This window comes from Lathamus discolor, chromosome 6 (genome assembly GCF_037157495.1).
Source record: "Lathamus discolor isolate bLatDis1 chromosome 6, bLatDis1.hap1, whole genome shotgun sequence".
NCBI classification, from domain to species: Eukaryota; Metazoa; Chordata; class Aves; order Psittaciformes; family Psittacidae; genus Lathamus; species Lathamus discolor.
In genome coordinates, this window is record NC_088889.1 from 726,220 (window position 1) to 751,915 (window position 25,696).

The 25,696-nt window shown below is 70.9% G+C and overlaps 8 protein-coding genes and 1 long non-coding RNA gene across 14 annotated transcripts; 5 read left to right on the forward strand and 4 right to left on the reverse strand.

Moving 5' to 3' along the window:
* Positions 1-65: 65 nt before the first annotated feature.
* Positions 66-5,108, forward strand: YPEL4 (yippee like 4). Its single transcript, XM_065683344.1, is given in 6 exon segments — positions 66-3,058; positions 3,060-3,118; positions 3,484-3,734; positions 4,016-4,059; positions 4,162-4,270; positions 4,896-5,108. Coding segments are annotated over 6 exon segments (678 nt in total). The 5' UTR covers positions 66-2,933; the 3' UTR covers positions 4,986-5,108.
* CLP1 (cleavage factor polyribonucleotide kinase subunit 1) lies at positions 157-3,082 on the reverse strand. 2 transcript variants are annotated; one of them, XM_065683327.1, is made up of 3 exons: positions 2,665-3,082; positions 1,902-2,523; positions 157-910 (listed from the first exon to the last, which is right to left on the reverse strand). In XM_065683327.1, the coding sequence occupies exons 2-3, from the start codon at positions 2,505-2,507 to the stop codon at positions 239-241; spliced, it is 1,278 nt and encodes a 425-aa protein (XP_065539399.1). In that variant the 5' UTR covers positions 2,508-2,523; positions 2,665-3,082; the 3' UTR covers positions 157-238. The 2 variants fall into 2 exon arrangements, with proteins under 2 accessions (XP_065539399.1, XP_065539398.1); XM_065683326.1 differs by lacking the exon at positions 2,665-3,082 and having other exon boundaries at positions 1,902-2,656.
* Positions 5,109-5,575: 467 nt separating the features above from the next.
* Positions 5,576-10,483, reverse strand: SERPING1 (serpin family G member 1). The gene is made up of 8 exons (XM_065683323.1): positions 10,375-10,483; positions 10,112-10,181; positions 9,541-10,027; positions 9,327-9,464; positions 9,048-9,251; positions 8,260-8,402; positions 6,757-6,976; positions 5,576-5,905 (listed from the first exon to the last, which is right to left on the reverse strand). The coding sequence occupies exons 2-8, from the start codon at positions 10,178-10,180 to the stop codon at positions 5,661-5,663; spliced, it is 1,506 nt and encodes a 501-aa protein (XP_065539395.1). The 5' UTR covers position 10,181; positions 10,375-10,483; the 3' UTR covers positions 5,576-5,660.
* On the forward strand, positions 7,319-8,301 carry LOC136016328 (uncharacterized). The gene is made up of 2 exons (XR_010613563.1): positions 7,319-7,507; positions 8,031-8,301. It is a non-coding gene; the product is annotated as an uncharacterized LOC136016328 (long non-coding RNA).
* UBE2L6 (ubiquitin conjugating enzyme E2 L6) lies at positions 10,376-13,361 on the forward strand. Of its 2 annotated transcripts, XM_065683345.1 has the most exons (5): positions 10,376-11,755; positions 12,302-12,391; positions 12,661-12,847; positions 12,933-13,112; positions 13,273-13,361. In XM_065683345.1, exons 1-4 carry the CDS (start codon positions 11,735-11,737, stop codon positions 13,085-13,087), a joined length of 453 nt encoding a protein of 150 aa, XP_065539417.1. In that variant the 5' UTR covers positions 10,376-11,734; the 3' UTR covers positions 13,088-13,112; positions 13,273-13,361. The 2 variants fall into 2 exon arrangements, with proteins under 2 accessions (XP_065539417.1, XP_065539418.1); XM_065683346.1 differs by lacking the exon at positions 12,302-12,391.
* Positions 13,238-15,394, reverse strand: SMTNL1 (smoothelin like 1). Its single transcript, XM_065683342.1, is given in 7 exon segments — positions 13,238-13,455; positions 13,542-13,693; positions 14,150-14,252; positions 14,569-14,709; positions 14,805-14,838; positions 15,035-15,152; positions 15,154-15,394. Coding segments are annotated over 7 exon segments (771 nt in total). The 5' UTR covers positions 15,232-15,394; the 3' UTR covers positions 13,238-13,310.
* Positions 15,230-17,197, forward strand: LOC136016570 (basic proline-rich protein-like). Its single transcript, XM_065683957.1, has 2 exons — positions 15,230-15,964; positions 16,421-17,197. Exons 1-2 carry the CDS (start codon positions 15,230-15,232, stop codon positions 17,195-17,197), a joined length of 1,512 nt encoding a protein of 503 aa, XP_065540029.1.
* A 9-nt stretch (positions 17,198-17,206) lies between these two features.
* Positions 17,207-18,563, forward strand: TIMM10 (translocase of inner mitochondrial membrane 10). 4 transcript variants are annotated; one of them, XM_065683351.1, is made up of 3 exons: positions 17,207-17,691; positions 18,257-18,329; positions 18,398-18,563. In XM_065683351.1, the coding sequence occupies exons 1-3, from the start codon at positions 17,621-17,623 to the stop codon at positions 18,527-18,529; spliced, it is 276 nt and encodes a 91-aa protein (XP_065539423.1). In that variant the 5' UTR covers positions 17,207-17,620; the 3' UTR covers positions 18,530-18,563. The 4 variants fall into 4 exon arrangements, 2 of the variants coding, with proteins under 2 accessions (XP_065539423.1, XP_065539422.1); XM_065683350.1 differs by lacking the exon at positions 18,257-18,329 and having other exon boundaries at positions 17,207-17,722; positions 18,374-18,563; XR_010613562.1 differs by lacking the exon at positions 18,398-18,563 and having other exon boundaries at positions 17,633-17,722; positions 18,303-18,339.
* A 1,478-nt stretch (positions 18,564-20,041) lies between these two features.
* Positions 20,042-22,979, reverse strand: RTN4RL2 (reticulon 4 receptor like 2). Its single transcript, XM_065683322.1, is given in 5 exon segments — positions 20,042-20,300; positions 20,302-21,009; positions 21,589-21,785; positions 21,788-21,838; positions 21,841-22,979. Coding segments are annotated over 5 exon segments (1,503 nt in total). The 5' UTR covers positions 22,289-22,979; the 3' UTR covers positions 20,042-20,201.
* Between the last annotated feature and the right edge of the window lie 2,717 nt (positions 22,980-25,696).

Consider the following 25,696-nt stretch of genomic DNA (forward strand, 5'->3'; position numbering starts at 1 on the left):
GGGGCGCGGTGCCTGCGGACCGGCGGACGCGCAGGGCGGGGGGGGCGGCGGGGCCGGGCCGCGTGGAGGGACCGGGACCGGGACCGGGTCCAGCCCCGCGCCGCCGCCGCCCCGCCCGGTACCACCCCCGGACAGCCCCGACACCGACCCGCGAGCGAGAGGCCTCGAGGTTTAATGAGAACCGGTACAAAAGTGTAAAACAGCCCCGGGGGGCTCCCGGGGCCGCGCCAGCCCGGCCCTACTTGAGGTCCATGAAGCGGATGTCCATGATGAGCAGGAAGTTCTTGGGCAGCGGGCGCGGCGCGGGCGAGAGCACGGTGAAGACCTGGCGCTCGGGGTCCACGCCCGTCACCACGATGAACCCGGCCACGCTCGTGCCCGAGATGCTGTCGTCGGGGCTGTCGGCAGTGCTGACGCTGAGCAGGTGGTGCACCATGTCCCGCCCCGGCGTCACCGGCACCAGCTTCAGCTGGTTGTCCTCCTGCGACATGCCCAGCGGCAGGCAGGAGTCCGGGATGGTGGGAGCCCCCACCTTGTAGATCTTGACGTCGGAGAACTTGACGTCAAAGGCGTGGGGGTAGAAGCAGCCACGGAAGCCGTAGAAGTACTCACGGATGCGCTCGTCCCGGCACTCCCGGCGGAAGTCCTTGGAGCGCTCCACCACGCCACCGGACTTGGGCAGCAGCACCGTGCGCACGAAGTGGGGCAGGTCCCTCTTGAGCTCATTGTAGAGTCGCTCCTGATCCAGCACCACCACCACATCCACCTCGAAGGCAGAGGCGGCGTGCACCAGCGCCTGGTAACCAGAGCCCTTCACCCAGCCGCAGGTGTTGATGACGCAGCCGCTGACCGAGGCGCGGCGGTTCACCTCGCAGCGCTGGTTGAACACGTCGGCCAGGCGGGACGTGATCTATGGGGGTACACGGGCAGAGGGGTCAGGACACAGGCACCCACTGGGGGCTCCCATGTCCTGAGTCGCTCCAGCACCACCCCCACCACCTTCAACACCCCAAAATCTCAGTCCCTGCAGCAGCACCACACGGAGAGAGCTCCATGGAGCTGTCCTGCAGGGACGGCAGGAGGCCAGAGGTTGGGCCCATCACACTGCTCGGGGACACTGTTACCCTCCACTGTCCCCAGGACCCTTGGTTATGTGCTGCTGGGCCACCAGAGCCATGTCCAGCTCCTGGGCAGGCCCCTGGGATAAAATCCTTCACTCCCCGCTCAGCTGACAACCCCAAGGGCCGGTTTCCTGGGCAGGCAGCAGAAACCATTCCTAAAGTGTTCTAGAAGCAGTTAAAGGACAGAGAGCTGCTTTTCTGTTCCGAGGGCTACCAGGACAAAGGCAGCACATGGCTATGGTGGCCTTCAGCCAAGCAGGGGCCTCTCTCACCAAACAGCAGCAGTAGGAAGATCCAGGGGGAACCCTACAGGGGTAAGAGGCTGTGTGATGCCGGCCACCACGCTCAGGCTCACTCCAGCTCCACACCAGAGCAATCAGACCATGGCCGCACCCACACCTGGCACCCTCTCACCCAACAACCCCGTGGGCCAAGCTGGCTCAATGCAACCCACGGCTCTGGCTTCACCCTCCACAGTAGCCCACGAGGGGCCTGGCCAGGGGCTCGTGAGCAGCAAGAAGCTCAGTCACAGGCCCTCAGCTCTCCCGCTCCAGGCTCCTCAAGGGGCTTCTCCAGACCCCCCATCATTGCTGTTACACATCTGTGCTCTCCATCTTGGCATCCCCTACACCCCTGTGGAGCTGCGGCGCACACAAGCGGGTGCAGTGCTCGGGCGAGGACATGCCGCTATCCTGTGCAGTGGCAAAAGCAATGGGACAGACCCACTCCAAACCGGGCTCGTCCCCAGGCTGAGACCCCTGTGGGCACTCCCGCTCTCACCTTGTTGTACAGCTTGATGTTGGTGCCAGGCGTGGTGGAGCCGAAGTGGTACACGAGCGGGGCCTGCAGGGAGAAGCCCTCCTCCACGTCGGCCGGACGCTCGATGTACAGCGCGCCCATGGTGCCGGGGATGGAGACAGAGCCCTGCCCCACGTCCAGCTCCACAAAGGTGGGCCGGCGGCCCAGGCGCACGGCGTAGTTGAGCAGCAGGCGGCACACGGTGGACTTGCCCACGTCGGTGGGTCCCACCACCATGACGCGGGGCCCACGCTCGTCCTCGCGCTCTGCCTGGCGCCGCATCTGCTCCAGCGCCGTGTGCGTGTTGAGGTACAGCAGCATCGGCGTGTCCTTGGACACGTAGGCCACCTCGGTGCGGCCGCTGAGCTGCACGGTGCAGCCGTGCCACGTGAACACGGCCACCTTGGCGCCGGCGTCGAACGTGAACTTCTTGTTGCGGGTGAGCTCGGTGCCGAACACCTCGGCCATGCCGCTCAGCAGCTCCATCTGCACCGTCTGCGACGCCTCCACCTCGAACCGCAGCTCCGTCTCCCGCTCCAGCTCGAACTTGGCCACTTGCTTCTTCTCCTCGCCGCCGTCGTCCGCCATGGCACGGCCCTCAGCGCTGCGGGGGGGAGCCGGGTCGGGGCGAGCGGGGCCGGGCCGGGCCCGCCCCGAGCGCCTCCCGCCGCTTGCGGGGCTCCCCCGGGCTCAACCCGTTGCCATGGCACCGCCGGTGCCCCCGCCCGCCCCCGAGCACCCTTACCGGAGCCGCCGCGCTTCCGGGCAAAGAGAGCTGCGCCGGAAGTGACGTCAGAGCTGCGCGCCTCGGAGGGAGGGGGGCGGCAGCAGCGCGGGTTGCCATGGCAGCCGCGCGGGGTGACGTGTAACGCATGGGCGGAGCCTGCCGCTGCGCGGGGTCGTTTGCATCTCATTTGCATACGGGCCTCGCCCACCCCTCCCCGCCTGCGTCACGTGCCGTTAGACTGGGTTTCCATTGGTGGCGCGGCCCCGGCTCATTAGCATCTCATTTGCATGCCATTAGCTCACAGCGCCCCCCCCGCGGAGACGGGCCGGGGGTGGGGGGGGCCGAGGTGCTGCCGGGCACCGGCGGCGGCGCTGACGTCACGGCGCGGGATGCGTCACGGTGCCGTGATGCGGTCCCGGGCACGCAGCGCCCCCCCCCGGGGACAGCGGCAGCGGCGGCAGCGGGGACAGCGGTGAGCGGCCCCCACGCGCCCCGAGCCCCCGCCCCATCAGCCCCCCCCCGGCACCCCAATTGTGCCCCCGGTGCCCCCATTGCCCCCCTCGGGGTGCCCAGTGTCGCCTCTGGGCGCGCTGCCCCCGCCCCGGGACCCCCATCGCACCCCTCGGGACCGCAGTGTCCTCTCTCGGGGCACCCCCGGCTCTCCGCACCCTCTCCGGAGGAGCCCCCGCTCCTCTCCCGTTCCTCTGACCCCCCCCCGTGTCCCCCCCAGCGCTGCCCCTCACTGCTGTGACGAGCTGCCGGGCCTCAGCTGCCGGCGGGGCTATGGGGGACCCCGGCAGTGCCCCCCCCTTACCGCCCCCCGTTAACCTCCCGCAGGCCGCCGCCCGCTCTCCGCTCCCCTGCTCCGCGGAAGGACGGCCCTGGGCGCTCTGCTGCGCTGCTTCCCCTGCGAGCGGCTCTGCGGGGGGGCCGCGGTGCCCCCCGGGGCGCTGCCCCCCGCCACGGGCCCCCCCCGCCGCCGCCGGCCCCCCCGCACGTTCCGCAGCTACCTGCCCCGCTCGCACCGCACCTACAGCTGCGTGCACTGCCGCGCTCACCTCGCCCGCCACGAGGAGCTCATCTCTAAGGTGCCCCGGGGCTGTGAGCATCCCCCGGGGCGGTCCAGGGGCCCTGAGCTTCACCCCGGGGTGGCCCCGGGGCAGTCGGTGTCGCCCCGGTGCCCCCCTATAGCACGGGGTCCGCGGGGTGCTGAGCGTTGCCCCAGGCTCCCCAGGGCTGGAGGGTGACCCCATGGTGCCCACATCGAGGTGTCCCCTGTGGCATCCCGCACGGTGATGCAGCGAAGGGGGGGGCACGGGGTGTCGGGGTCTGCGGGGCACAGCCACTGACCCCCGCCGTGTCGCCGCAGTCGTTCCAGGGCAGCCACGGCCGTGCCTACCTGTTCAACTCGGTGTGAGTACCGCGCACCGGGACGGCGGCCGGGGCTGAGGGGGTCTGACCCGGGACGCTGCGCCGGTGGTGCCCTGCCAGCGGCACACGGCTCTCTCGGTGCAGGGTGAACGTGGGCTGTGGCCCTGCAGAGCAGCGGCTGCTGCTGACCGGGCTGCACTCGGTGGCCGATATCTTCTGCCAGAGCTGCAAAACCACCCTGGGCTGGAAATACGTGAGTGACCCGTGACGGGGTACCCAGACCCCTGCCCCGCACCCCAGCCCTGCCCCTGCACCCCAGATCTGCCCCTGCACCCCAACCCTGTCCTGCACCCCAACCCTGTCCTTCACCCCAACCCTGCCCCTGCACCCCAGCCCTGCCCCTGCACCCCAACCCTGTCCTTCACCCCAACCCTGTCCTGCACCCCAACCCTGCCCCTGCACCCCAGCCCTGCCCCTGCACCCCAACCCTGCCCCTGCACCCCAGCCCTGCCCCTGCACCCCAAATCTGCCCCTGCACCCCAACCCTGCCCCTGCCCCCCAACCCTGCCCCTGCACCCCACCCCTGCACCCCAATCCTGCCCCGCACCCCAACCCTGCCCCTGCACCCCAACCCTGCCTCGGACCCCAACCCTGTCCTGCACCCCAATGCTGCCCAGCCCTGCCCCTGAACCCCAATGCTGTCCCTGCAGCCCAACCTTGCCCCTGAACCCCAGCCCAGCCCCTGAACCCCGACCCCTGCCCCGGTCACCCCAACCCCTGTCCCGCACCCCGACCCCACCCGGGTACCCCAACCCTTACTCTGCAACCCCACCCCGGCCTGGGGTCCCCCTCGGGCACGGGGGTCATGCACCCCCCAGGAACAGGCCTTCGAGAGCAGCCAGAAGTACAAGGAGGGGAAGTTCATCATCGAGATGTCCCACATGGTGAAGGAGAACGGCTGGGACTGAGTGCGGGGGGGCACCCCCAGCGCCACCCATGGTGGGTGCTGGCAGCAGGTGCCCATCGCTCCCCCCCCCCGTGCAGCCGCTGCCTCGGGGCTTTTCTAGGGCAATAAAAGCTTTTTCATAGGAGGGTGGGAGGTGTCAGCACCCCCCGCTCCGCCCGGGGGGGAGCCCCATAGCCCCCAAAGTGCCCCGTCCCCGCGGCTGCCCCTATCCCCTCCCCATGCAGGCACCACGCAGAGCTCAGGGCGTTTATTGGGGGCCAGAGCTGGTGGGGAAACTGAGGCACGGACACACACACCCCCCCATAGTGCTCTGTGGGGCAGGGGGTGAAGAGTGGGGAGATGGGGATGGAGAGAAGGGAGGATGGGGGAAAAGAGGAAGAGAGAGAGAAACAGAACCGGGGAGGAGATCGGAGGGAGGGGAGGAGGCAGCGAGGGAAAAGAGGGAAGGATGGGGCTGGAGAGTGCTTGGAAGGAAAGAGGGAGGGGGAAAGGAAAGAGAGGAGAGAGGGAGGGACACGGAATGGAGGGGAAGGGAAAGAGAGAGGAAGAGACAGAGGGGTGGGAGGAAGGAAAACAGCGACAATGGGGAGGTGGAAGAGGGGCCGGAGGGAAGGAGGCAGAGAGGGGCCGAGGGAAGGCGGACGGAGAGGAGGAAGCAGGGAGGGAGGGACGGGGGTCAGGGCGCGGGGTCGCTGAGGCGGCCCATGAAGACGGGGACGTCGGCGCTGTCGTGCCAGAGGAGGAAGAGGAAGGGGCGCAGCGCCTCCAGCAGCGGAGCCGAGCGCGCCACCGACGCGGCCATGGCCCCCGCGGCCTCCACGCCCGCCTCGTCCAGCGCCAGCACCGCGCGGTGTCGAGCGGTGTCCACGGCCGCGCCCCGCGCCAGCCCGCACAGCTCCGCGTCCAGGAACAGCCCGAAGTCTGCGGGAAGGGCGGCGGGGGGACACCGCGGGGGGCACGGCGGGTGTCAGCCGTGGGGGGGCACCAGAGACAGCGAGGCCGTGCGGGGCGATGGCGACAAGGGGGACGTGAGGGGCACTGGGAGCCATGGGGCGCGTAAGGGGTGGTGGAGACGTGAGGGAGAGCAGGGGTACCGGGGGGACACCAAAGGTACGGGGTCCCGGGGATGCTGGGGAGCACTGGGGATGCTGGGGTCCCTGGGAATAATGGGGATGCTGGGGAGCACTGGGAATACTGGATATGCTGGGGTCCCTGGGGATGCTGGGGTCCCTGGGATGCTGGGGAGCACTGGGAATAATGGGGAGCACGGGGGATGCTGGGGTCCCTGGGGATGCTGGGGAGCACTGGGAATAATGGGGAGCACGGGGGATGCTGGGGAGCACGGGGGATGCTGGGGTCCCTGGGAATAATGGGGATGCTGGGGTCCCTGGGGATGCTGGGGAGCACTGGGGATGCTGGGGAGCACTGGGAATAATGGGGAGCACGGGGGATGCTGGGGAGCACGGGGGATGCTGGGGTCCCTGGAGAGCACTGGGGATGCTGGGGTCCCTGGGATGCTGGGGAGCACTGGGGATGCTGGGGAGCACTGGGATGCTGGGGAGCACTGGGGATGCTGGGGTCCCTGGGATGCTGGGGAGCACGGGGGATGCTGGGGAGCACTGGGATGCTGGGGAGCACTGGGGATGCTGGGGTCCCTGGGATGCTGGGGAGCACTGGGATGCTGGGGAGCACTGGGGATGCTGGGGTCCCTGGGGACACCGGGGACGGGACCCGGGGCTGGTGGCGTCACGGCGTGACGTCAGCGCGCTCACCCATGTCGTGCACCAGCGGCACCACGTCCAGGGCCACGTCGAGGCGCACGCGCGGCAACGCGAGGGCGGCGGCGCGGGGGGGGGCGCGGGCCGCGCGCCGGAGCAGGCGCAGCAGCGCGGGGGGGTCCAGCGCGCGCTCCAGCGCCCCCAGCGCCCCCGGCGGCCCCAGCGGCAGCAGCAGCGCCAGGCTCAGCCCCCCCCGCAGCGCCAAGCGCCCCACCTGCGGCAGCGGCGCGGCCCCGCCGTGAGGGCCGGGGGCCGGGGCGGACAGCGCCAGAGACAGCCCCGACACAGCCCCAGTGAGAGAGCCCAGGGACACCCCAGAGACACAGTGCCCACCGACACCCCCAGAGAGACAGCGCTCACGGACACCCCAGTGAGACAGCCCCGACACAGCCCCAGTGAGAGAGCGCCCACCGACACCGCAGTGGGACAGCGCCACAGAGACAGCCCCGACACAGCCCCAGTGAGAGAGCCCAGGGACAGCCCCGACACAGCCCAGAGAGAGAGACCCCAGGGACACCCCCACTGGGACAGCCCCAGAGAGACAGCCCCGAGACAGCCCCGTGCGAGACAGCCCCCAGTGAGAGAGCCCCGAGACAGCCCAGAGAGACAGCGCCAGAGAGACAGCGCCCACCGACACCCCAGTGGGACAGCCCCGAGACAGCCCCAGTGAGAGAGCGCCCAGGGACACCCCAGAGACACAGTGCCCACCGACACCCCCAGAGAGACAGCGCTCACGGACACCCCAGTGAGAGAGCACCCAGGGACACCCCCAGTGGGACAGCCCCGTGCGAGACAGCCCCGAGTGAGAGAGCACCCAGGGACAGCCCCAGTGAGAGAGAGCCCAGGGACACCCCCACTGGGACAGCCCCAGTGTGACAGCCCCGAGACAGCCCCCAGTGAGAGAGCACCCAGGGACACCCCAGTCAGCCCCGTGCGAGACAGCCCCCAGTGAGACAGCCCCAGTGAGAGAGCCCCGAGACAGCCCCAGTGAGAGAGCACCCAGGGACACCCCAGTCAGACAGCCCCGTGCGAGACAGCCCCCAGTGAGAGAGCCCCAAGACAGCCCCAGTGAGAGAGCACCCAGGGACAGCCCAGAGAGACAGCGCCCACCGACACCCCCACTGGGACAGCGCCAGTGAGACAGCGCCCAGGGACACCCCAATGAGAGAGCGCCCACGGACACCCCAGTGAGACAATCCCCCAATAACACCCCCCACAGTGAGTACCCACCCCCCAGGATACACCCCCCTCCGGTGATACCCTCCCAGTGACACCCTGGGACATCCCCCGGGAACCCCCTGCACCCCGAAACATGGAGACCCCCAGTGACACCCGTGGGACCTCAAAACATAGAAAGCCCCGGCGGCACCACATTGGCATTGCAGCCTGGCACTGCCACCGCGACACCGCAGTGACGGCACAGCCCAGCACCCCTCCGGTGCCACAGCAGCCGTGTCACAGCCCGCACCCCGGCTCTCTCCCAGCCGTTGGGGGTACCTGGACCTGCAGGTGGGGGTCAACGAAAGAGGCCACCGGGTACTTCTTGCTGGTCATGGTGGGCACCAGGCGCGGGGGGCGGCCGGGGCGCAGGAAGGGCAGCGGCACCGTCTGCTTCACATCCAGCGGCGTGAGCCAGGCGGCTGCAGGGGCACGGCATCGGGAATGGGGATGGGCCCAGCGGGATGCAGGGGTGACCACAGGATCAGCCCCTCAGCAGACCCCAGGCACATACACAGAGCCATAGAACGGTTGGGGCTGAAAGGAACCTTAAAGTTCATCCAGCCCCAACCCCTGCCCCGGGCAGGGACCCCTTCCACTGGAGCAGCTTGCTCCAAGCCCCTGTGTCCAACCTGGCCTTGAGCACTGCCAGGGATGGGGCAGCCACAGCTTCTCTGGGCACCCTGTGCCAGCGCCTCAGCACCCTCACAGGGAAGAGCTTCTGCCTAAGAGCTCATCTCAGTCTCCCCTCGGGCAGGTTCAAGCCATTCCCCTTGGCCTGTCCCTACAGGCCCTTGTCCCAAGCCCCTCTCCAGGTTCCCTGCAGCCCCTTTAGGCACTGGAGCTGCTCTCAGGTCTCCCCTTCAGGAGCCTTCTCTTGTCCAGGCTGCCCCAGCCCAGCTCTCTCAGCCTGGCTCCAGAGCAGAGCTGCTCCAGCCCTCGCAGCAGCTCCGTGGCCTCCTCTGCACTCCCTGCAGCAGCTCCAGGTCCCTCTTGTGCTGCTGCCCCGGTACACGATGGACGTGGACCTGCTCGATCCCGGGGCCAGTCCCAACCCGGGGCCGTACCCTGCAGGTGCACAGCGCTGAGCAGCACCAGCCGGTAGTCGGGAGGCAGCGTGGACAGGAGCTCCGGCAGCAGCCCCCGGCTGGCCTCGCGCACCCAGGCGTTGATGCGCTGCAGGTCCAGGCTCTCGTTGCCGCTCAGCGCCCACGGGCGGGTGTTGTAGAAGTGCAAGGACTCGTTGAGGAAGCGTGTCCGGAGGCGCAGGTCTGCCCGGCGGCACGGCTGGTGTCAGCCTGCGCCCGCACCCACGGCACCCGCGGCACCCCCCGGCACCCCCTCACCTGGGTGGTGGAAGATCTGGGTGGCAGAGAAGAGCCCGGGCGCGGTGCTGAGGAGCCGCAGGGCGCTGTGCACGCAGCCCAGCCCCGGGGGGTACGCTAGAACGGCGGCCAGGCGCTCCCGGGTCTCACCGCGGGCGCCTGCAGGCACGGGGCAGGCTCAGCACCGCAGCCCTGGGGCACCCGGGCTGGCACGGCCGCGGTGCCGGCGCCTCACCCAGCAGAAGGTGCGAGAGTCCCATGGCCACGGCGACGGGAGAGAAGAGCAGGTTGTCCTCGGGCCGCGCAGCCTCTGCCATGCGCTGGTAGAACCGGAGGGCGAAGGTGGCCACTGCCTCGGACACGGCCTCACGCTGCTCCTCCGTGGGCCTCCCGCAGTCCTCGGCAGGCTCCTCGTCCCCGGGGCACGGCTGGGCACTGGGGCCGGGGCTGTCGCTGGTGCTGCCGGGTGCCGGAGCTGCGGTGCTCCCGCTGGCCGTGGTGCCCGGCTCCAGGGGTGCCCCCTCGGGCGCTGCGGGGCTGGCGGGGTCTGTGGCCTCGGGGGCCGCAGCCAGGGCAGGCAGCAGCTCGGGGTGCTCTCGGCGGGGCAGGACGGGGGCCCCCTCGTCCCCCCATGGTGCGGGGACAGGACGGGGCGGTACCGGCGGCAGCGGGGACTCTCTGAGCAGCTTCGGTGCCCTGGGAGAGGTCTCCGGCGTGGGCACCTGTGCACGGGGACCTGGGTGAGGTGGGCACGGGGACACCCGGCGGTCAGGTAAGGGGAGCTCGTGTCCCAAGGCCAGACTTACCAGCGTGACAGTGGCCGCGGCTGTGGCCAGCAGCCACACCAGGGGCAGGCAGAGCATCGTGGTGGGCATCCTGGTGGGCAGGTACGGGTCAAGGGCACCCAGCACCCCCACTCCAGCTCCCGGCCTTGGCACCCGACACCCTCCCACCCCTCCGCACCCTGCTCCCCCGTTTCCTGCACCCCCATTCCCTCACCCCACCCCGGGGTACCCCGGTCGGGCCCGCGGGGTACGGGGGCCAGGAGGGGGAAGTTCCCTGGGCCCACCTGGGCGCCGGCGGGTCGGGGCCCGGCGGGTCCGGTCGGCTCCGGGGGCTGTGCCCGGGTCCGGCCTGGCCTGGTTAAAGATTAAGGAGCTGCCGGCACTTCCCGTAAATCAGCTCGGGGGGGGCGGGAGGGGGGACAGGCGCAGGCGCCGGGGGCAGGATGCGGCCCCCCCTTCCAGTCCCACGCTGCTGCAGTGCTGGAGGACCGGCCCCTGGGGCAGGCTCCCTTTGGGAGGTGGGGTGCTCTGACGACCCAGATACCCCGTGTATATAACCCCTGTGGTGGCAAGGGGCAGTCTAGCCTCTCAACTGCCCCCTATCTATGACCCCTGTGGTGGCAAGGGGCAGTCTAGCCTCTCAACTGCCCCTTATCTATGACCCCTGTGGTGGCAAGGGGCAGTCTAGCCTCTCAACTGCCCCCTATCTATGACCCCTGTGGTGGCAAGGGGCAGTCTAGCCTCTCAACTGTCCCGTATCTATGATCCCTGTGGTGGCAAGGGGCAGTCTAGCCTCTGAACTGCCCCCTATCTATGACCCCTCTGATGGCAAGGGGCAGTCTAGCCCCTCAACTATCCCCTATCTATGATCCCTGTGGTGGCAAGGGGCAGTCTAGTCTCTCAACTGTCCCGTATCTATGATCCCTGTGGTGGCAAGGGGCAGTCTAGCCTCTCAACTGTCCCCTATCTATGATCCCTGTGGTGGCAAGGGGCAGTCTAGCCTCTCAACTGTCCCGTATCTATGACCCCTGTGGTGGCAAGGGGCAGTTTAGCCTCTGAACTGCCCCCTATCTATGACCCCTCTGATGGCAAGGGGCAGTCTAGCCCCTCAACTGTCCCCTATCTATGATCCCTGTGGTGGCAAGGGGCAGTCTAGCCTCTCAACTGTCCCCTATCTATGATCGCTGTGGTGGCAAGGGGCAGTCTAGCCATCCAACTGCCCCACCTCTATGACCCGGGTGGTGTCTCACCGTTCAAGCTCCAGCTCAAGCTCCCCAACCTTGTCTCTGTGATCAGGGGGATGGAGTCCCCAGGGAGCCTTCCCACCCCAGAACTAGGCAGACACAACCTCCTGCCCCTGGGCAGTCAGCTGTGGGGCAGGCTGCCCTCGCCACACCTCCCAGCAAGCCCTGGGGCAGGGACACCTCTGGGTGCCCCCCTGCCAGCGCAGCCGTGCCCACGGCCATGTGGGGCAGGTCTGGCCCCCCACTGCCGGCTCCCGTGGCCCCGGGCTGCCCAAGGCTTTCCGGGCCCCCCATCACCCCTCTCTATTGCCCCGGGCTGCCCAAGGCCCCGCCCATAACCTCCGTGACGCGGGGCGTGTCCCGGTGAAGCCCCGCCCACCGGCACTGGCCATAGCTGACCATGGCTGCGAGAGTCGCCAAGGTGCGTGTGACACCGGGGGCACCGGGGCTGGAAGGGGCTGCGGTGCGGTGGCGGGACCGCAGTGGGGGTCTTGGTGCCAGCACCGAGCGGTGCCGGCACCGGGGTAGGGGTGGCGGGGGGATGAGGGATTCCGGTACCCGGGTGCAGGGATTCAGTGGGTCTCGGGGTGCGAGTGCAGAGAGGCGGGGGGCGGCAGTACCGGAGCAAAGGGTCTCCGGTGCAGGGGGTACCGGTGCAGGGGGTACCGGTGCAGGGGTGTCAGGGGTGCCGGTGTCGGTTGAAGCCAACCCAGCCCTGCCGGGGAGCGCCGCGCTCCAGTTTCGTTTCCCTAGCGGGAGCGGATCCGGGACGGGGCGGGGCTTTGCTGTGCCCCACCCCCATCGGGGGCGGGGCGGGGCCAAGCACTGCGGCTCCGCCCCTGAGGGTGGGTCCCGTCCATGGGGGCGTGTCCCGCGGAGCGGTCCCGCCAATGGGAGCGCAGCTCTGGGGGAAGCCCCGCCCCGAGGGATGTGTCCGGTCCGACCCCGCCCGTTTTCCGCCCCGCAGGAGCTGGAGGAGGCGCGGCGCTGGGGCGGGGCCCGGGATCTGCGGCCGCTGGACGGGAACGTGCTGCGATGGGGGGGGCTCCTGCTGCCGGTGCGGGCCCTGGGGGGGCATTGGGGGGGGCCGGGAGTGGAGGGCGTCCCCTGTCGAAGTGGGGGACTGGGGTTCCCCTGGGGTGTCCAGGGGTGTCCCTGTGAGGGCAGCATGGGGCGAGGGGGACCCCGGCTTGGGGCTCCCGTCCTGCGGGCTCCGGCTGGGGGAGGTCTCCATTGGGAGCACAGGAGATCGCGGCTGGGGCCGGGTTCCCCCGATGAGTGCTGTGGCGGGGGGGCGCTGACGCGGCCCCCCCATCGCCGCGGCAGAACAACCCCCCGTACAGCGCCGGCGCCTTCCGCTTCGAGCTGGCGTTCTCGCCGCACCACCCGCTGTCCCCGCCCCGCGCCAGGCTGTGCACCAGCATCTACCACCCCGGCGTGGACACCGAGGGCCACGTGTGCCAGCCCCTCACCTCCCCCCAGCACTGGGTGCCCAGCACCCGCGCCACACAAGGTGGGCACCCCGGGGGTGTCGGGGGCACGGCACCGGGGGCGGCCACGGGGGTGCCCGTCCTGACCCCCATCCCCGGTGCCCGTAGTGCTGCAGGACCTGCTGCTGCTGCTGGACAGCCCGGACCCGCAGCGGGTGCTGCGGCAGGACCTGGCCCGGGAGCTGCGGGAGCGGCCGGAGCTGTTCCGGCGCCGTGCGGAGGAGCACACGCGGCGGCACGCGGAGCCGCGGCCGGAGCCCTGAGCCCCCCCCGGGGCTTCGCCTTCGAGTGGGTTCATAAAGGTTCCGCTGCTCCTGCGCTGGCCCCGCAGGGTCTCACTTGGGGGGGGGCAGGCACCGGGGGGTGTCAGTGGGGCTGTGCGCGCCCGCGGGACACGAGGCCGCCGCAGCCCATCCGTCACCACGGCCTTTACTCGTGGGGGCCGCAGCAGGGGGGTGTCCCGGGAGGGGGCCGCGGGGGCCCCGCTCAGCGCTTCTTGGTCTTCACCAGCCCCTTGGCCACGAGGCAGCGGTACAGCTCCTGCAGGTACGTGTACACGCACTTGGCGTCGGGCACCGCCATGCGCACCATGTCCTCCACGTCCAGCAGCGGGGCGCAGCCCGCCCGCTCCCTGCGGGGACACGGGCTCAGCCGGGGCCGCCCGCCCGGGCGGGGCGCGCCGGGGCCGGGGCCGGGGCCGGGGCTGCTCCCACTCACTCGGCGGTGGCGAAGGCCACGGTGAAGTTGCGGCGCCGGGCGCCCGGCTCCAGGCTGCCGTAGTCGAAGGCGTCGGGGAAGAAGCTGTGCAGGAGCGCGCAGAAGGCCAGGCCGCTGCCCCAGCTCCCCGAGAAGTTCTGCACGTCCACGTGCTGCCGGGGGCGGAGGGGTCAGGCTGCCCCCACTGCCCCATGGCCCCCCCACACTGCCCCCCACTGCCCCGTGGCCCCCCCCACTGCCCCGCACTGCCCCATGGCCCCCACACACTGCCCCACGGCTGCCCCATGGCCCCCCCACACTCCCCACACTGCCCCATGGCCCCCCCGCACTGCCCCACGGCTGCCCCATGGCCCCCCCACACTGCCCCGCACTGCCCCATGGCCCCCCCCCACACTGCCCCACGGCTGCCCCATGGCCCCCCCCCACTGCCTCGCACTGCCCCATGCCCCCCCACACTGCCCCATGCCCCCCCCCCACTGCCTCGCACTGCCCCATGCCCCCCCGCACTGCCCCATGCCCCCCCGCACTGCCCCGCACTGCCCCATGGCCCTCCCACACTGCCCCACGGCTGCCCCATGGCCGCTCCGCAGCGTTGCCCCTGTTCTCACCTCGTAGCCGCGGGTCCTGGCGCGGCACCACTCCAGCAGCATCGCCTTCACTGTGGCCGTGCCCCCCACCCGCTTCAGGTGTGGGGCTGGCCCCGTGGCTGCCCTGCAGGCAATGCCAGGCACCGTGGAGCACCCCACACACCCTACATCGCCCCCCCAGGACGCCCACTGACACATTGGCTCATGGCTCCCTCAACCCTCCTGCACCCTGCATTTGCACATGGACCCCCAGTCTCCCCATGTGCACTATTGCCCCATGCCTCCCATGTCCCCCCCAGGCCTCCCATACCCCCCATTGCCACATGGACCCCCAGTACATCTCCTGTCCAGTGGCCTCCACTCCTCTGTGGCCCTCACTGCCCCATGTCCCCCCTGTACACCCTTCCCCCTGTCCCGCCATAGGGCCAGGCCCCTCTCACCCTCCGAACTTCTCCAGGATGGCGCTGCGCCCATGGGCCCGGGTGCTTGAACGTGGCCGCCCCACGGCTCCCTCCAGCCTTGGCCTCTGCCCCACTGGCCCAGAGGATGCCTTGCTCCGTGGCCCCCCTGTTGGAGCACCCCTGAGGGCACATGGATGGGTGCGCATGGGGTGCTCTGCAGTGGGGCTGGGCTGTGGGGCACCCATGGGGCTGTGCCACCCCCTGCCCACACTCACCTCTCGCTGCCCCCCAAGCCCTCGGTGGTGCCAGCTGCAGGGGACAGAGGAGGGGTTGTGGAGTGAGGGGGGCACCAGGGGGTGGGGACAACCGCATCCTCCCTGGGCACCCCCAGCGCACAGGGCTGGAGGTCCTGCCCCATGGGGAGGGGATGGGGGGAATCTGTAGGGAACCCCATGGGGGTGTGGGGTAGCGGTGACCCCAGGGTCCTGCCAGGCACAGCCCTTACCTGTGGGTGATGTGGGGGACATGGGCGATGTGGGGGACAGGGGGGATGTGGGGGACAGGGGCGACGTGGGGCTGCTGGCGGGGAACTCGGGCCACAGCTCCTCATCCTCGTCCTGCACTCCAGGTCGGCTCCTGCGGGCACAGCCGGGGTGGCACTGACGGCACAGGCACCGTCACCTGCCCCGGCACCGCCACCATGGAGCAGCGTCACCCTGCCCCTTCACCGCCGCCCTGCCCGGCGCCGCCGCCCCCGGCCCCCCGTGCCTCACCTGCCGCCCCGGGGTGCTCCCTGCTGCTGCCGCCCTTGGCCGGCCGCCTCCTGCGGCCCCCGCGGAGCAGCCCCCGCGGCTGCCACCGCCTTGGCATCACCCCCGGTGTCACCGCCAGCACCTCCGGTGTCACCCCCGGCATCACCCCCGGCATCATCCCCGGTGTCACCGCCAGCACCTCCGGTGTCACCCCCGGCATCACCCCCGGTGTCACCGCCAGCACCTCCAGCGTCACCCCCGGCATCACCCCCGGTGTCACCGCCAGCACCCCCGGTGTCACCCCCGGTGTCACCCCTGGCACCCTCGGGCAGCGCCCGCTTCGCCCCCGGCGTCCTTCGGCGCTTGCTCCCCCTGCACCCCCCGCGTCCCCCCCACTGCCCCCCCCTTCTTCAGCCTCCCCCGCAGTGTCCCCCGCTCCCTGCTCACTGCCCCCCCCGCTCCCGAGCTGCCCCCGCATCCCCCGCTGCCTCCCCCCCGGCCCTGCTGTCCCCCCCCGCGTCTTGAGCCTCCCCCTTGGTGTCCCCCCCAGCTTCCGCCGCTGCCCCTGGCCCCCTGCCCTTCCCCCCCAGCGCCCCCCCGCTCCTTGGGGGTCTACCCCCATCCCCGTTGCCCTCTGCTTGGCTCCACGGGAGGGTCTGGGGGGGCGCTGGGGGGTTCCCGGGGTGGGGGGTGCCCCGGTGGGGGGGTCTCGGTGTCTCCCAGCGGCTGCATGCTGCTGTGGTTCACTGCGGGGGGCACACGGCTGTCACTGGGGCGCCCCCCCTTGCCCCAGCCCTGCCCGTGCCCCCCCAGCCGCGGCACCCCCATTCCTCCCCCCCAGTCCCCGCCCCCTCCCCTGCCCAGCCTGGATTCCCGTCCAGGCTCCCCCGTGCCCCTTCCCGGCACCCCAGTCTGGCCTCCCCCGCCTCCTCCAGACCCCCCCCCCCAATACCGGACCCCCCTCTCCCCTGTCCCCCGTATCCCATGTCCCATCCCGGCTCCCCATTCCCCCTCCTGACCCCCATTTCCCCTTCCTTCTCCCCCATACCTGCTCCCCGACCCCACGTTTCCCATCCTACCCCCCCCAAGGCCCCTCCCGGACCCAAATTCCCCCTCCCGATCCCTCAAACTCCCTCCAGATCCCCCTTGACCCCGTACCGGTCCCCCCCCCCCGCGTCCCGATCCCGGTGTGCCCCCGACCCCCCCACCCGGCTCCCCGGGTCCTGTCCCGACCCCCTCGGAGCCCCTCCCGGACCCCATTATTCCCGTCCCGATCCCCCACCCCGCCTCTGGGGCCTCCCCCAGCCCTCCTGGCCGCCCCCTCCCGATCCCCGCCGCGTCCCCCCGCGTCGCACCCCGAGCCCCTCTTCCCCACCTCCAGACCCCCAATTCCCCCTCCAGACCCCCCCGGCCCCTCCCGACCCCCCCGCCCCTCCCGACCCCCCATGTCCCACCTCCCCCCGCGGCCCGGCCCGGCCCTTTCACACGCCCCCCCCGGCCCCCTCCCTGTCCCCCACTGCTCCCTCCCCGTGCCCCCCCCCGTGCGTCCCTCGCGGTGTCCCCGGTGCCGTTCGCCCCGCTCCGGTCCCGTCCGGTCCCGGCCCGCTCCGGCCGCTCCGCTGCCCCCGCCCGCCCGCCCGGGGCTATTTTTACCCGCCGGGCAGGTGCCGCCTTCACTCACGGCGCGCCGCGGGGCACGCGTGGGGCCGGGCGGGGGGCGCGGGGGCGGCACGGGAGCGGGTTCGGGACACCGGGAGCCGGGGGGGGGCACGGGGGGCACCGGGGGGACACGGGGGGCACCGGGCACGGGAGGCACGGGGGGAGCCGGGCACGGGGGGGACACGGAGCCCCCGGGACGGGCAGGGGGCGGAGCCCACCCTAAGCCCCGCCCCTCCTCGGGGTGCCTCCCCCCGTGAGGGGCGAACCGCGCGCCCTCCTCTCCCCCTCCGAGGCCGCTGGCGCCGCCACGCCCCCTCCTACGTCTCCCAATCAGCGCTGGGGGACGCGGTCCTGTTCCCCACTAGCCTGGCTTCTTATTGGCTGAAGCCTTCGCTGGGGCGGGGCCGTTCTGCGTGTGGGCGGAAGTGCTGCGCCCACGTGCTTCCTGCCGGGAGCTGCCCGCGGGGTTCCGAGTCGGGACGAACCGAACCGAGCGGCGCTGAGAGGGGCGAACCGAGAGCGGCCCGAACCCGGCCGAGCGGGGCCGAACGGGGCCGAGCGGAGCCGAACGGAGCGGAGCCGAACGGAGCGGGGCCGAACCGAGCGGGGCTGAACCGAGCGGGGCCGAACCGAGCGGGGGCCCAGCGGCACCGAACCGCGCGGGGCCGTTGCGCACCGCCATGGACCCGCTGCGGGCGCAGCAGCTGGCAGCCGAGCTGGAGGTTGACATGATGGCAGACATGTACAACCGGTGCGCGCCGCCGGCGCCGAGGGGCCGGGGGGTACGGGGGCGCCTGCGGGAGCACGGAGCGGGGGCAGTGAGGGGCCCCGGGGGTGCTCGGGGATGGGGGTCCCTGCGGATGCCCGTGGCTGGGGTGGCGCTTGGAATGCCCAGGTCTGGGGAGGGTCACTGAGGGTGCCAGTGGCTGCGGGACCCTGGGTGTAGCCGGGTGTGCTGGGGATGGGGGTTCTGTGGGGGTGCCCGTGGCTGGCGGGGGGTCACTGGGGGTGCCCGGGGAATGAGGACCATTCGGGGCGCTCATGGCGAGGGGGGCACCGGGGGTGCTTATGGCTGAGGGGGGACACGTGGGATGCCTGGGTTTGTGGGGTCACTATGGGTGCCCGTGGCTGGGGAGGGGGACTGGGGGATACAAGAGGCACTGGGGGTCCCTGGGGTGCTGGGGCTGGTGGGGTGTCAGGAGCATGGGGGGCTCTATAGGGCTTGCCTGGGAAATGGGGTGCGCTGGGGGTGTGGGCACGTGGGGGTGCTGGGTGGCAGCGGGGGAGCAGGGCCTGAGGGTGCCGGTGCGGTGCAGGATGACACAGGCGTGCCACCGAAAGTGCGTCCCCCCCCACTACAAGGACGCGGAGCTGTCGAAGGGGGAGAGCGTGTGCCTGGACCGGTGTGCGTGTGCGTCCCCCCCCACTACAAGGACGCGGAGCTGTCGAAGGGGGAGAGCGTGTGCCTGGACCGGTGCGTGGCCAAGTACCTGGAGGTGCACGAGAGGATGGGCAAGAAGCTGACGGAGCTGTCGCTGCAGGACGAGGAGCTGCTGCGGCGCATGCAGCAGGGCACCGGCACCGCCTGACCCCGTACCCCAATAAACTGGAGCCTTCGGGCCAGCTGGGTCGCTTCCCTTGGCCCCCAATCCCCCCATAGGATGTGATGGGGTGGGTGAACTCGGCGGGTGCTGTGGGGGACACCCCCCCTCGTGCTGTCCCCATCCGCCGTGTGCTGTGTCCTTGAGGGGGGCACCCGGGGTGTCCCCCCCTGCCCAGCCCAGCCCGTGTAATCCCCAGGATTAGGCAGAGCTGGGCTGAGCCCCTCGTAATCCCCTGCAGGGTGGGGACGGGGCTCTGCCCCCCCGTCTGCCTGGGACGACACTGGAGGGGGCACGCATGGGGACGTGGTCCTGGAGCAGCCGGAGGGGGACAGGGACACCCCTGAGACACGCTCCCTGATGGGGGCACCCGGCCCTGCACAGGGACTGCACAAGGACCTCCGGGGACCCCTGGCAGGGATCCTGGGACCCGGAACGGGAGCAGCGGGCACGTGGATGTACCCACACACCACAGGGGCAGCAGAGATTCCAGGGGCCTCCCAGTGCTCCCCCAGAGCTGCACCAGCACCGGGACCCCCCAGTGCCTGGTGAAGGACACCTGCGGGGGGGGGGGGGGGGGCACCCCGAGGGGACCCACGGCACGGGTGGGCAGCGTCCCCTGTCTGTCTGTCCGTCCGTGTACGGGTGCTGTGGGCTGTGATGGGCAGGGTGCAGGGTGCGGGTGGCGCTGGCTCCCAGTACACGGTGAGGGTTGCCAGCACCGGGGGGGTGCGGTTTGCCCGTCCATCCCCGCGTTCGTCTGTGCCCCCCCGCGCTGCCCGCCCCGGTGCAGCCGCGCCGCCATCAATATTTCAGCAGGAGCAGGCGGTGACCTGGAAAGGCAGCGAGTGGCTGAGTGTGCGCCTGCGTGTGTGTGTGCGTGTGCGTGTATGTATGTGTATGTGTGCGTGTGAGGGTGTGTTTCTGTACATGTATGTATGTGTATGTGTGCGTGTGAGGGTGTGTTTCTGTACATGTATGTATGTATGGTGGTATGATGTGCGTGTGAGGGTGTGTCTCTGTACATGTGTGTGTGTACATGTATGTATGTGTATGTGTGAGTGTGTGTGTGTATGTGTGCATGTATGTATGTGTATGTGTGTGTATGTATGTGTGCATATATGTGTGTACGTGTATGTATGCATGTGAGTGTTTGTGTGTGTGTATCTATGTGTATGTATGCATGTGAGTGTGTGTATGTGTGCATGTATGTATGTGTATGTATGTGTGTGTGTGTATGTGTGCATGTATGTATGTGTGTGTTTGTGTGTGCACGTGTGCATGTATGTTTGTGTGTGTGTGCGCGAGTGTGAGTGTGTGTGCGTATGTGTGTGCGTGTGTATGCATGTACGTATGTGTATGCATGTGTGTGGTGTGTGTGTGTACATGCGTGTGCATATGTACATGTGTGTGTACCTGTGTGTGTGGGTGTGTATGTGTATGCATGTGTGTGCACATGTGTGTGCCCCCCGTGCCCCCCGCCGCAGCCAGGCCTCGCTCTCCCAAAATAAGACCATTTTTAATAAATAATTTCCCAGCTTTCGGTCCCTGTTGGGGTTTTTCCCACTCAGGACCGGGGGGTCCCCGCGTCCGCAGCCCCCCACAGTTCTAAGTGCCCCCCCCGGGGGGGAAGGGGGGCACGGGCAGCCCGAGGAGCGGCTCAGAGCCAGGGCAGGAGCAGACCCAGGAGGGGCAGGAGGACGTGGGGCTGCCGGGGGGCGGCGGCGGCGGCCGGGGGGGTGCAGGGCGCCTGCGGGCAGCCGGGGGCCGCGGGGGGGGCCGCGGGAGTCACGGGACGGGGGGGGCGGCCGGAGCTGGGGGCCCCGCAGGTCGTGCGGGGGGAGCCCGTCGCGGTAGAAGGCGGAGGGCGGCGCGGCCGGCAGCGTGCCAGGGCGGCCCAGCGCCCGCCCAGGGGTGCCCATCACCGCCACCACGCCGCCGCCACCGCGGCCAATACCATCGCCAACGCTGCCGACGCCATCGCCATCATCTTCCTCCCGCGCCTGCCCCTGCTCCTCGTCGTCGCCGTCGTCGTCGTCGTCGCTGTCGGGGCAGGCGTCGAAGTCGCGTGCGCGCAGGTGGCGCAGGTCGGTGCCGCGGCGCTGCGGGGGGCTGGCGCAGGGCACGGCCGAGCTGGACACGCGCGTGCGGCGGAACCAGGCCCAGAGCGGGCGCGCGCGGCAGTCGCAGGCCCAGGGGTTGGCGTTGAGGCGCAGGAACTGGAGCGCGGGCAGCGCGGCCAGCGGGTCCCCGGGCAGCGCCGTCAGGCTGTTGTTGAACAGGTAGAGGATGGTGAGGCGGGAGAGCCCGCGGAAGGCGCGGCGGTGGATGGTCACCAGCCGGTTCGCGTGCAGCAGCAGCCGGTCCAGGCTCAGCAGCCCTCGGAAGACGCCCTCCGACAGCGCCCGCACCCGGTTCCCGTGCAGGAAGAGGTGGCTCAGGTTGGCCAGGTCAGCAAAGAGGTCGTCCTGCGGTGCAGGGGGGGACAAGGGGTTGGTATCTGCGGTGTGCAGCCCCATGGGCCCTGCCCCACGTCCCTCAATGCGGGGAGCACCCAGGGCGTCCCACAGAGCCCTGCCCCATCTCCTTGTCTCGCTGGCATCACCCTGCCCCATGGCCATCACTTTGTCTGTGTCTTTGCCTCATGGACACCACCCAACAAGACGGCTGCATGAGCATCACTCATCGCCCTCTCCCATGTCCATACTCTGTGGTGTCACCCATCATCCTGTCCTGCCTCCCTGCGCCATGGACATCACCCAGCACCTTGTCCCACAGCCCATCTCCGTGAGCATCACTCTTCCCTGTATCCCTGCTCCACCAGTCTCACCCATCATCCTGCCCTGCGCCCATGCTGCCCAGTGTCAGCCATCACCCTGCCCCATGGGCATCACTCCACCCTGTGTCCCCTGCTCTGCGGGTGACACCCATCACCTTGACCTGTGGGTCTCCCACACCCCAAAGTCATCACCCACCCCCCTGCTCCCCCACCCCCCGCCCACAGGCGCCCCACAGCCGCACTGGGGCAGCCCAGGGCCGTGGCGGACCTGGAGGTAGAGCAGCCCGTTCTCCTGCAGGTAGAGGTACTGGAGGCTGTAGAGGCCGCGGAAGATGGCGCTGGGCAGGGTGGCCAGCTGGCACCGGTAGAGGTGCAGCGCTGCAGGCGCCGGAAGGCCGTGGAAGGTGTCGGGGGCCAGGACGCGGAGGTGCGGGTTGTCACCCAGGTCGAGCTCCTCCAGGCGGGCAGGTGGCGGAAGGTGCCCGGCTGGATGGAGGAGATGTTGTTGGAGTAGAGCAGAGGGTGACGGTGCTGGGCCCGAAGGTGCCCGCCCGCAGCGCCCCGATGACGTTGTTCTGCAGGAAGAGGCGGCGGGCGCCGGGCGGGAGCCCCGCGGGCACCGAGGAGAAGTTGTTGGCCTGGCAGCTGACGGTGGGCGGCGAGACGTAGCACGTGCAGAGCGCGGGGCAGGCGGGCGCCCCGCCGGGCACCCACACCAGCGCCAGCAGCAGGGCCGCCAGGCGCCCGCCGAGGGCACAGCGGGGCGTCAGCACGGGGTCAGCGCGCGGCAACGCCGCCCCACGCGGCCCCCCTGCACCCCCCTGCCCAAGGACCGGAGCCCCATGGAGCCCCAAGGATCGTGCCCGCCCCCATGGCCATGGAGCCCCAAGGATCGTGCCCGCCCTCATGGCCATGAAGCTCATGGAGAACTCCTCAGCCATGACCACCCCGCAGGGCCGGACACCCATAGGACCTCCCCAGGGCCATGCCTATCCCCAAGGCCATGGAGCCATAGAGAGCACCTAGGCCATGCCTGCACCACAGGGCTGGACACCCCACGGAGCCCCCCAGCACTGGGCCATCCATAAAGCCATGGAGAGCTCCAGGGCTACAATGACCCTGTAGGGCTGGACACCCATAGGAGCCCCCCAGGGCCATGCCACCCATAAGGCCATGGAGCCCGTGGAAACCCCAAGGTCATACTCACCCATGGGGCCAGGCAGCCCCAGGAGATCCAAGCCATGCCCACCCCATCAGGCCATTCCCATCCTGCACATCCATGCCCGCCTCAAAGCACTGAGCACCCTTGAAGCCCCCGCAGGCCCACACCAGCCCCACAGAGCTGTGCTCCCCAATGCTTCTCACCAAGAGCCATCCTACCCCATAGAGCCACGGCCCCAGGAGCCCCCAGGGCCACATTTCCCCCCAGGAGCCCCACAGGTCCATGCCCATCCTATCCCTCCGTGCCCATCCCGCAGATCATCCAGGCTGAGCACCCCAAAACCACTCCCCTCATTGACCTGTGCCCCCCTGGGGCAATACCTGCTACCCACAGCTACACTCCTATGGGACCCCTAAGGCTCCTTGGCTACCCCATGGGGCCACGGACCCCCAGGTCCGTGTTCACCCCCTGGCACCACATTTCCATAGGACCATCCAAACCCAATGGGTCTACCCCCCCCCCCCCCCAAACCAGGACCATCCCCATTCCATGGGACCATGGACCCCTTGGGGACCGACCCCCCCCCCCCCGGACAAAGAAGGGGGGGGGGTGGGGGGTGTCCACGTGCGCGCGTGCCGCGGCCACGTGCGGGGAGGGGCACGCGTGGGCGCGCGGGCTGACGCTCTCGCCACTGACACGAGGAGCAGACACCGCTTCATCCCCCCCCCCCCCCCCACCCCCATCCCGTCCAACACCCCCTTCCCCCCCCCCCCCCCCATACCCACCCCCCCTCACCCCCCTCCTCCTTTCATATCCATCCATTCCCCCTCGGGGCTGCAACCCGAGAGCTTCATCCATAATTCAACCCCGGGAGCCTGGCCCCGTGCCCGGGATGCGGGGATGCTCCCGGTAACGGGGGAGGGGAGAGGGGGGTGGCCCCCTCCGGTGCACCTCCGGTGCACCGGAGGGGGCCACCCCCCTCTCCCCTCCCCCTATTGCGCTATGGGGAGGGGGGGGCACCCACCCACCCACCCACAGAGGCATCTGCTCAGCCCCGTACGCGCCGTGCGCCCCCCACCCGCGTCCCATCTGTCACTCCCCCGTCGCCGCGGGCTGACTCAGTGGGGAGCTGAAGTCACCGGTCCTGGTGCACCCCCCCCCCCCATACACACCCCACACCCCCCCCGAAGTCCTGCTATGGAACCGCTGCACAGCCCGGGGGTACCCCATGGAACCCGCGGTGCACACCCGGGTGAGGTGTGGGGCACGCACACACCGCGGTTGGGGGGCTCGGAGTGGTTTCCGAGCACCCCAAGCAGGGATGGGGGGTTTGGGGTGCGCTGTGGGTCCCGGGGCACCCTCACACTCAGATCACTGTGGGTCTCAGGCAGACACAGCCCAGGGTGGGGGATCTTGAGGTGGCATCGACCACCCCGTGGGGCACCCGCACCGGGAGCTGGGGGTCCTGGGGTGGCATCGAGCACCCCATGGGGCACCCACAGCCCAAGGTGGGGGTCCGGGGGTGGCACGGGGTGGGTCGTGGAGTGCCTACAGCCCGGGATGGGGGTCCCGGGGTGGATCCGACACCCCGTGAGTCGCGGGGCACCCGCACCCCGGCGAAGGGCTCCGGGGGTGGCATCAAGCTCCCCGCGGCTCATGGGGCACCTCCACGTCCGGCTGGGCCGGCCCCGGCCACCCTGGGTCGCAGGGCGCCCACACCCCAGGCCGGGGGTCCCGGGCTGGCATCGAGCGCTCCGAGGGTAGCGGGGACCCCCCCCCCGCCGGGCTCCGCGCCCCGGCGCTGCCCGGTGCCCCGCGGGTCGCGGGGGGGTCGCCCCGCACCGGCCTCACCCCGCGCCCCCCCGGGGCACCCGCACCCGGCGCCGCCGCGGGCGCCCCGACAGAAGAGCCCGGAGCGCCCCGAGCCGGGGCCGCGCTCCGCGGGGCGGCTCCCCCCGCCCCGCCGGGGGCCAACGGACGCGCGTGGGCCCCCGCCGCCCCCACGCCTACCTTGGGGCAGGTCCCGAGCCGTGGGGGGCCGCATGGCGGGGCCGCCGCTCAGGCGCTGCCCGCTGCCCCGGGGCTCATGGCCGCTGCCGGGGGGGCCGCTCGCCCCGGCCGCCGCCCCGGGGCATGGCACGGGAGCGCTGCGGGCACGGGTGGGCTCGGCTCTGCGCTCGGCTCTGCCCGCGGCTCCGGTGGGGCTGAGCCCTGCCCCGCGCCGCGCCTTATCCCGGGGCGGCCGCGCTCCGCCCCCCGCCGCCGGCCCCGCCGGTTAACCCTTGCGGGGCCGGCCCGCCACGCGTGGGGGGGGGCGCACAGGGGGGCCCGGGGAGGCGAGGCGGGGCTCCGGGGGGGGGGGGGGGGGGGGGGGCCGCCGGTCGGGACCCACTGCGGGGGGGGGGGGGGGGCGTGACCCGCGGTGAGGACGCCGGGGCCCCTGCCCGTGTCCGTGGGGCTGGCGTGGGGCGCGGGGGGGCTGCGAGCGTGGCGCACGCGGGCCGTGCCCCCGCCCCCCCCGTGGCCTCGGGACCCCCCTCCCGGGGCTGCCCTCGCTGGGGGGTCCCGGCCCGCCCCCACGCAGGACCCGGCGCTGTCCGCGGTGCTGCCGCCGGCGCTGTCCGCGGTGCCGAGCGCGCCGCTCCCCCCCGGGACAGCGGCCCCCCCCGCGGGGCCGTGCGGTTTGTGCCCCGCACTGAGCCCCACGTGGGGTGCGGGGGGGGGGCACACGCGTGTCCGCGCCAGGCTGCGGCGCACGAGCTGGCACCGGCGCGTGTTTGCGGCGCCGGCTCCGGCGTGTGAAATGCCACAATCTGCCGCGGCCGCCACGCGTGGGCCGCGCGCGGGAGGCGCGGGGCTGACTCAGGGGCTGCCATCCGGTACCGCCCGCCGGAGCCACTGGTTCCCCCCCAGCGCCCGGGGGGGGCTCGCGCTGACTGCATGGGGACGTGGGGATGGGGCGAGCAGGGGTGGGCAGTGGAGGGAGGGATGGATCATGGATGGATCATGGATGGATGGATCATGGATGGATGGATCATGGATGGATGGATCATGGATCATGGATGGATGGAGGGATCATGGATGGATCATGGATGGATGGAGGGATGGATGGGCGCAGGATAGCTGAGAGGAGAACAGAGGGACAAGACAGGTGGAGGACAACAGGACAGGACAGAGGGACAGACAGAGAGGTGGAAGGCAACTGCAGAAAGGG

Bases quoted from the DNA above. Each gene is read 5' to 3' on its own strand.
- TIMM10 (XM_065683351.1), top strand. From the start codon at position 17,621: ATGGACCCGCTGCGGGCGCAGCAGCTGGCAGCCGAGCTGGAGGTTGAC. The intron at 17,692-18,256 runs GTGCGCGCCGCC...GGTGCGGTGCAG, and splicing joins ATGGCAGACATGTACAACCG to GATGACACAGGCGTGCCACC. The intron at 18,330-18,397 runs GTGTGCCTGGAC...TCGAAGGGGGAG, and splicing joins AGCTGTCGAAGGGGGAGAGC to AGCGTGTGCCTGGACCGGTG.
- CLP1 (XM_065683327.1), bottom strand. From the start codon at position 2,507: ATGGCGGACGACGGCGGCGAGGAGAAGAAGCAAGTGGCCAAGTTCGAG. The intron at 911-1,901 runs GTGAGAGCGGGA...GTACCCCCATAG, and splicing joins ACATCAAGCTGTACAACAAG to ATCACGTCCCGCCTGGCCGA.
- SERPING1 (XM_065683323.1), bottom strand. From the start codon at position 10,180: ATGCCCACCACGATGCTCTGCCTGCCCCTGGTGTGGCTGCTGGCCACA. The intron at 9,465-9,540 runs GTGAGGCGCCGG...CCGTGCCTGCAG, and splicing joins ACTCTCGCACCTTCTGCTGG to GCGCCCGCGGTGAGACCCGG. The intron at 6,977-8,259 runs GTACCCCCAACG...CCGCTGCCGCAG, and splicing joins ACCCCCACCTGCAGGTCCAG to GTGGGGCGCTTGGCGCTGCG.
- LOC136016570 (XM_065683957.1), top strand. From the start codon at position 15,230: ATGGAGCAGCGTCACCCTGCCCCTTCACCGCCGCCCTGCCCGGCGCCG. The intron at 15,965-16,420 runs GTGGGGGGTGCC...AACTCCCTCCAG, and splicing joins GGCGCTGGGGGGTTCCCGGG to ATCCCCCTTGACCCCGTACC.
- UBE2L6 (XM_065683345.1), top strand. From the start codon at position 11,735: ATGGCTGCGAGAGTCGCCAAG. The intron at 11,756-12,301 runs GTGCGTGTGACA...TCCGCCCCGCAG, and splicing joins TGGCTGCGAGAGTCGCCAAG to GAGCTGGAGGAGGCGCGGCG. The intron at 12,848-12,932 runs GTGGGCACCCCG...CGGTGCCCGTAG, and splicing joins CAGCACCCGCGCCACACAAG to TGCTGCAGGACCTGCTGCTG.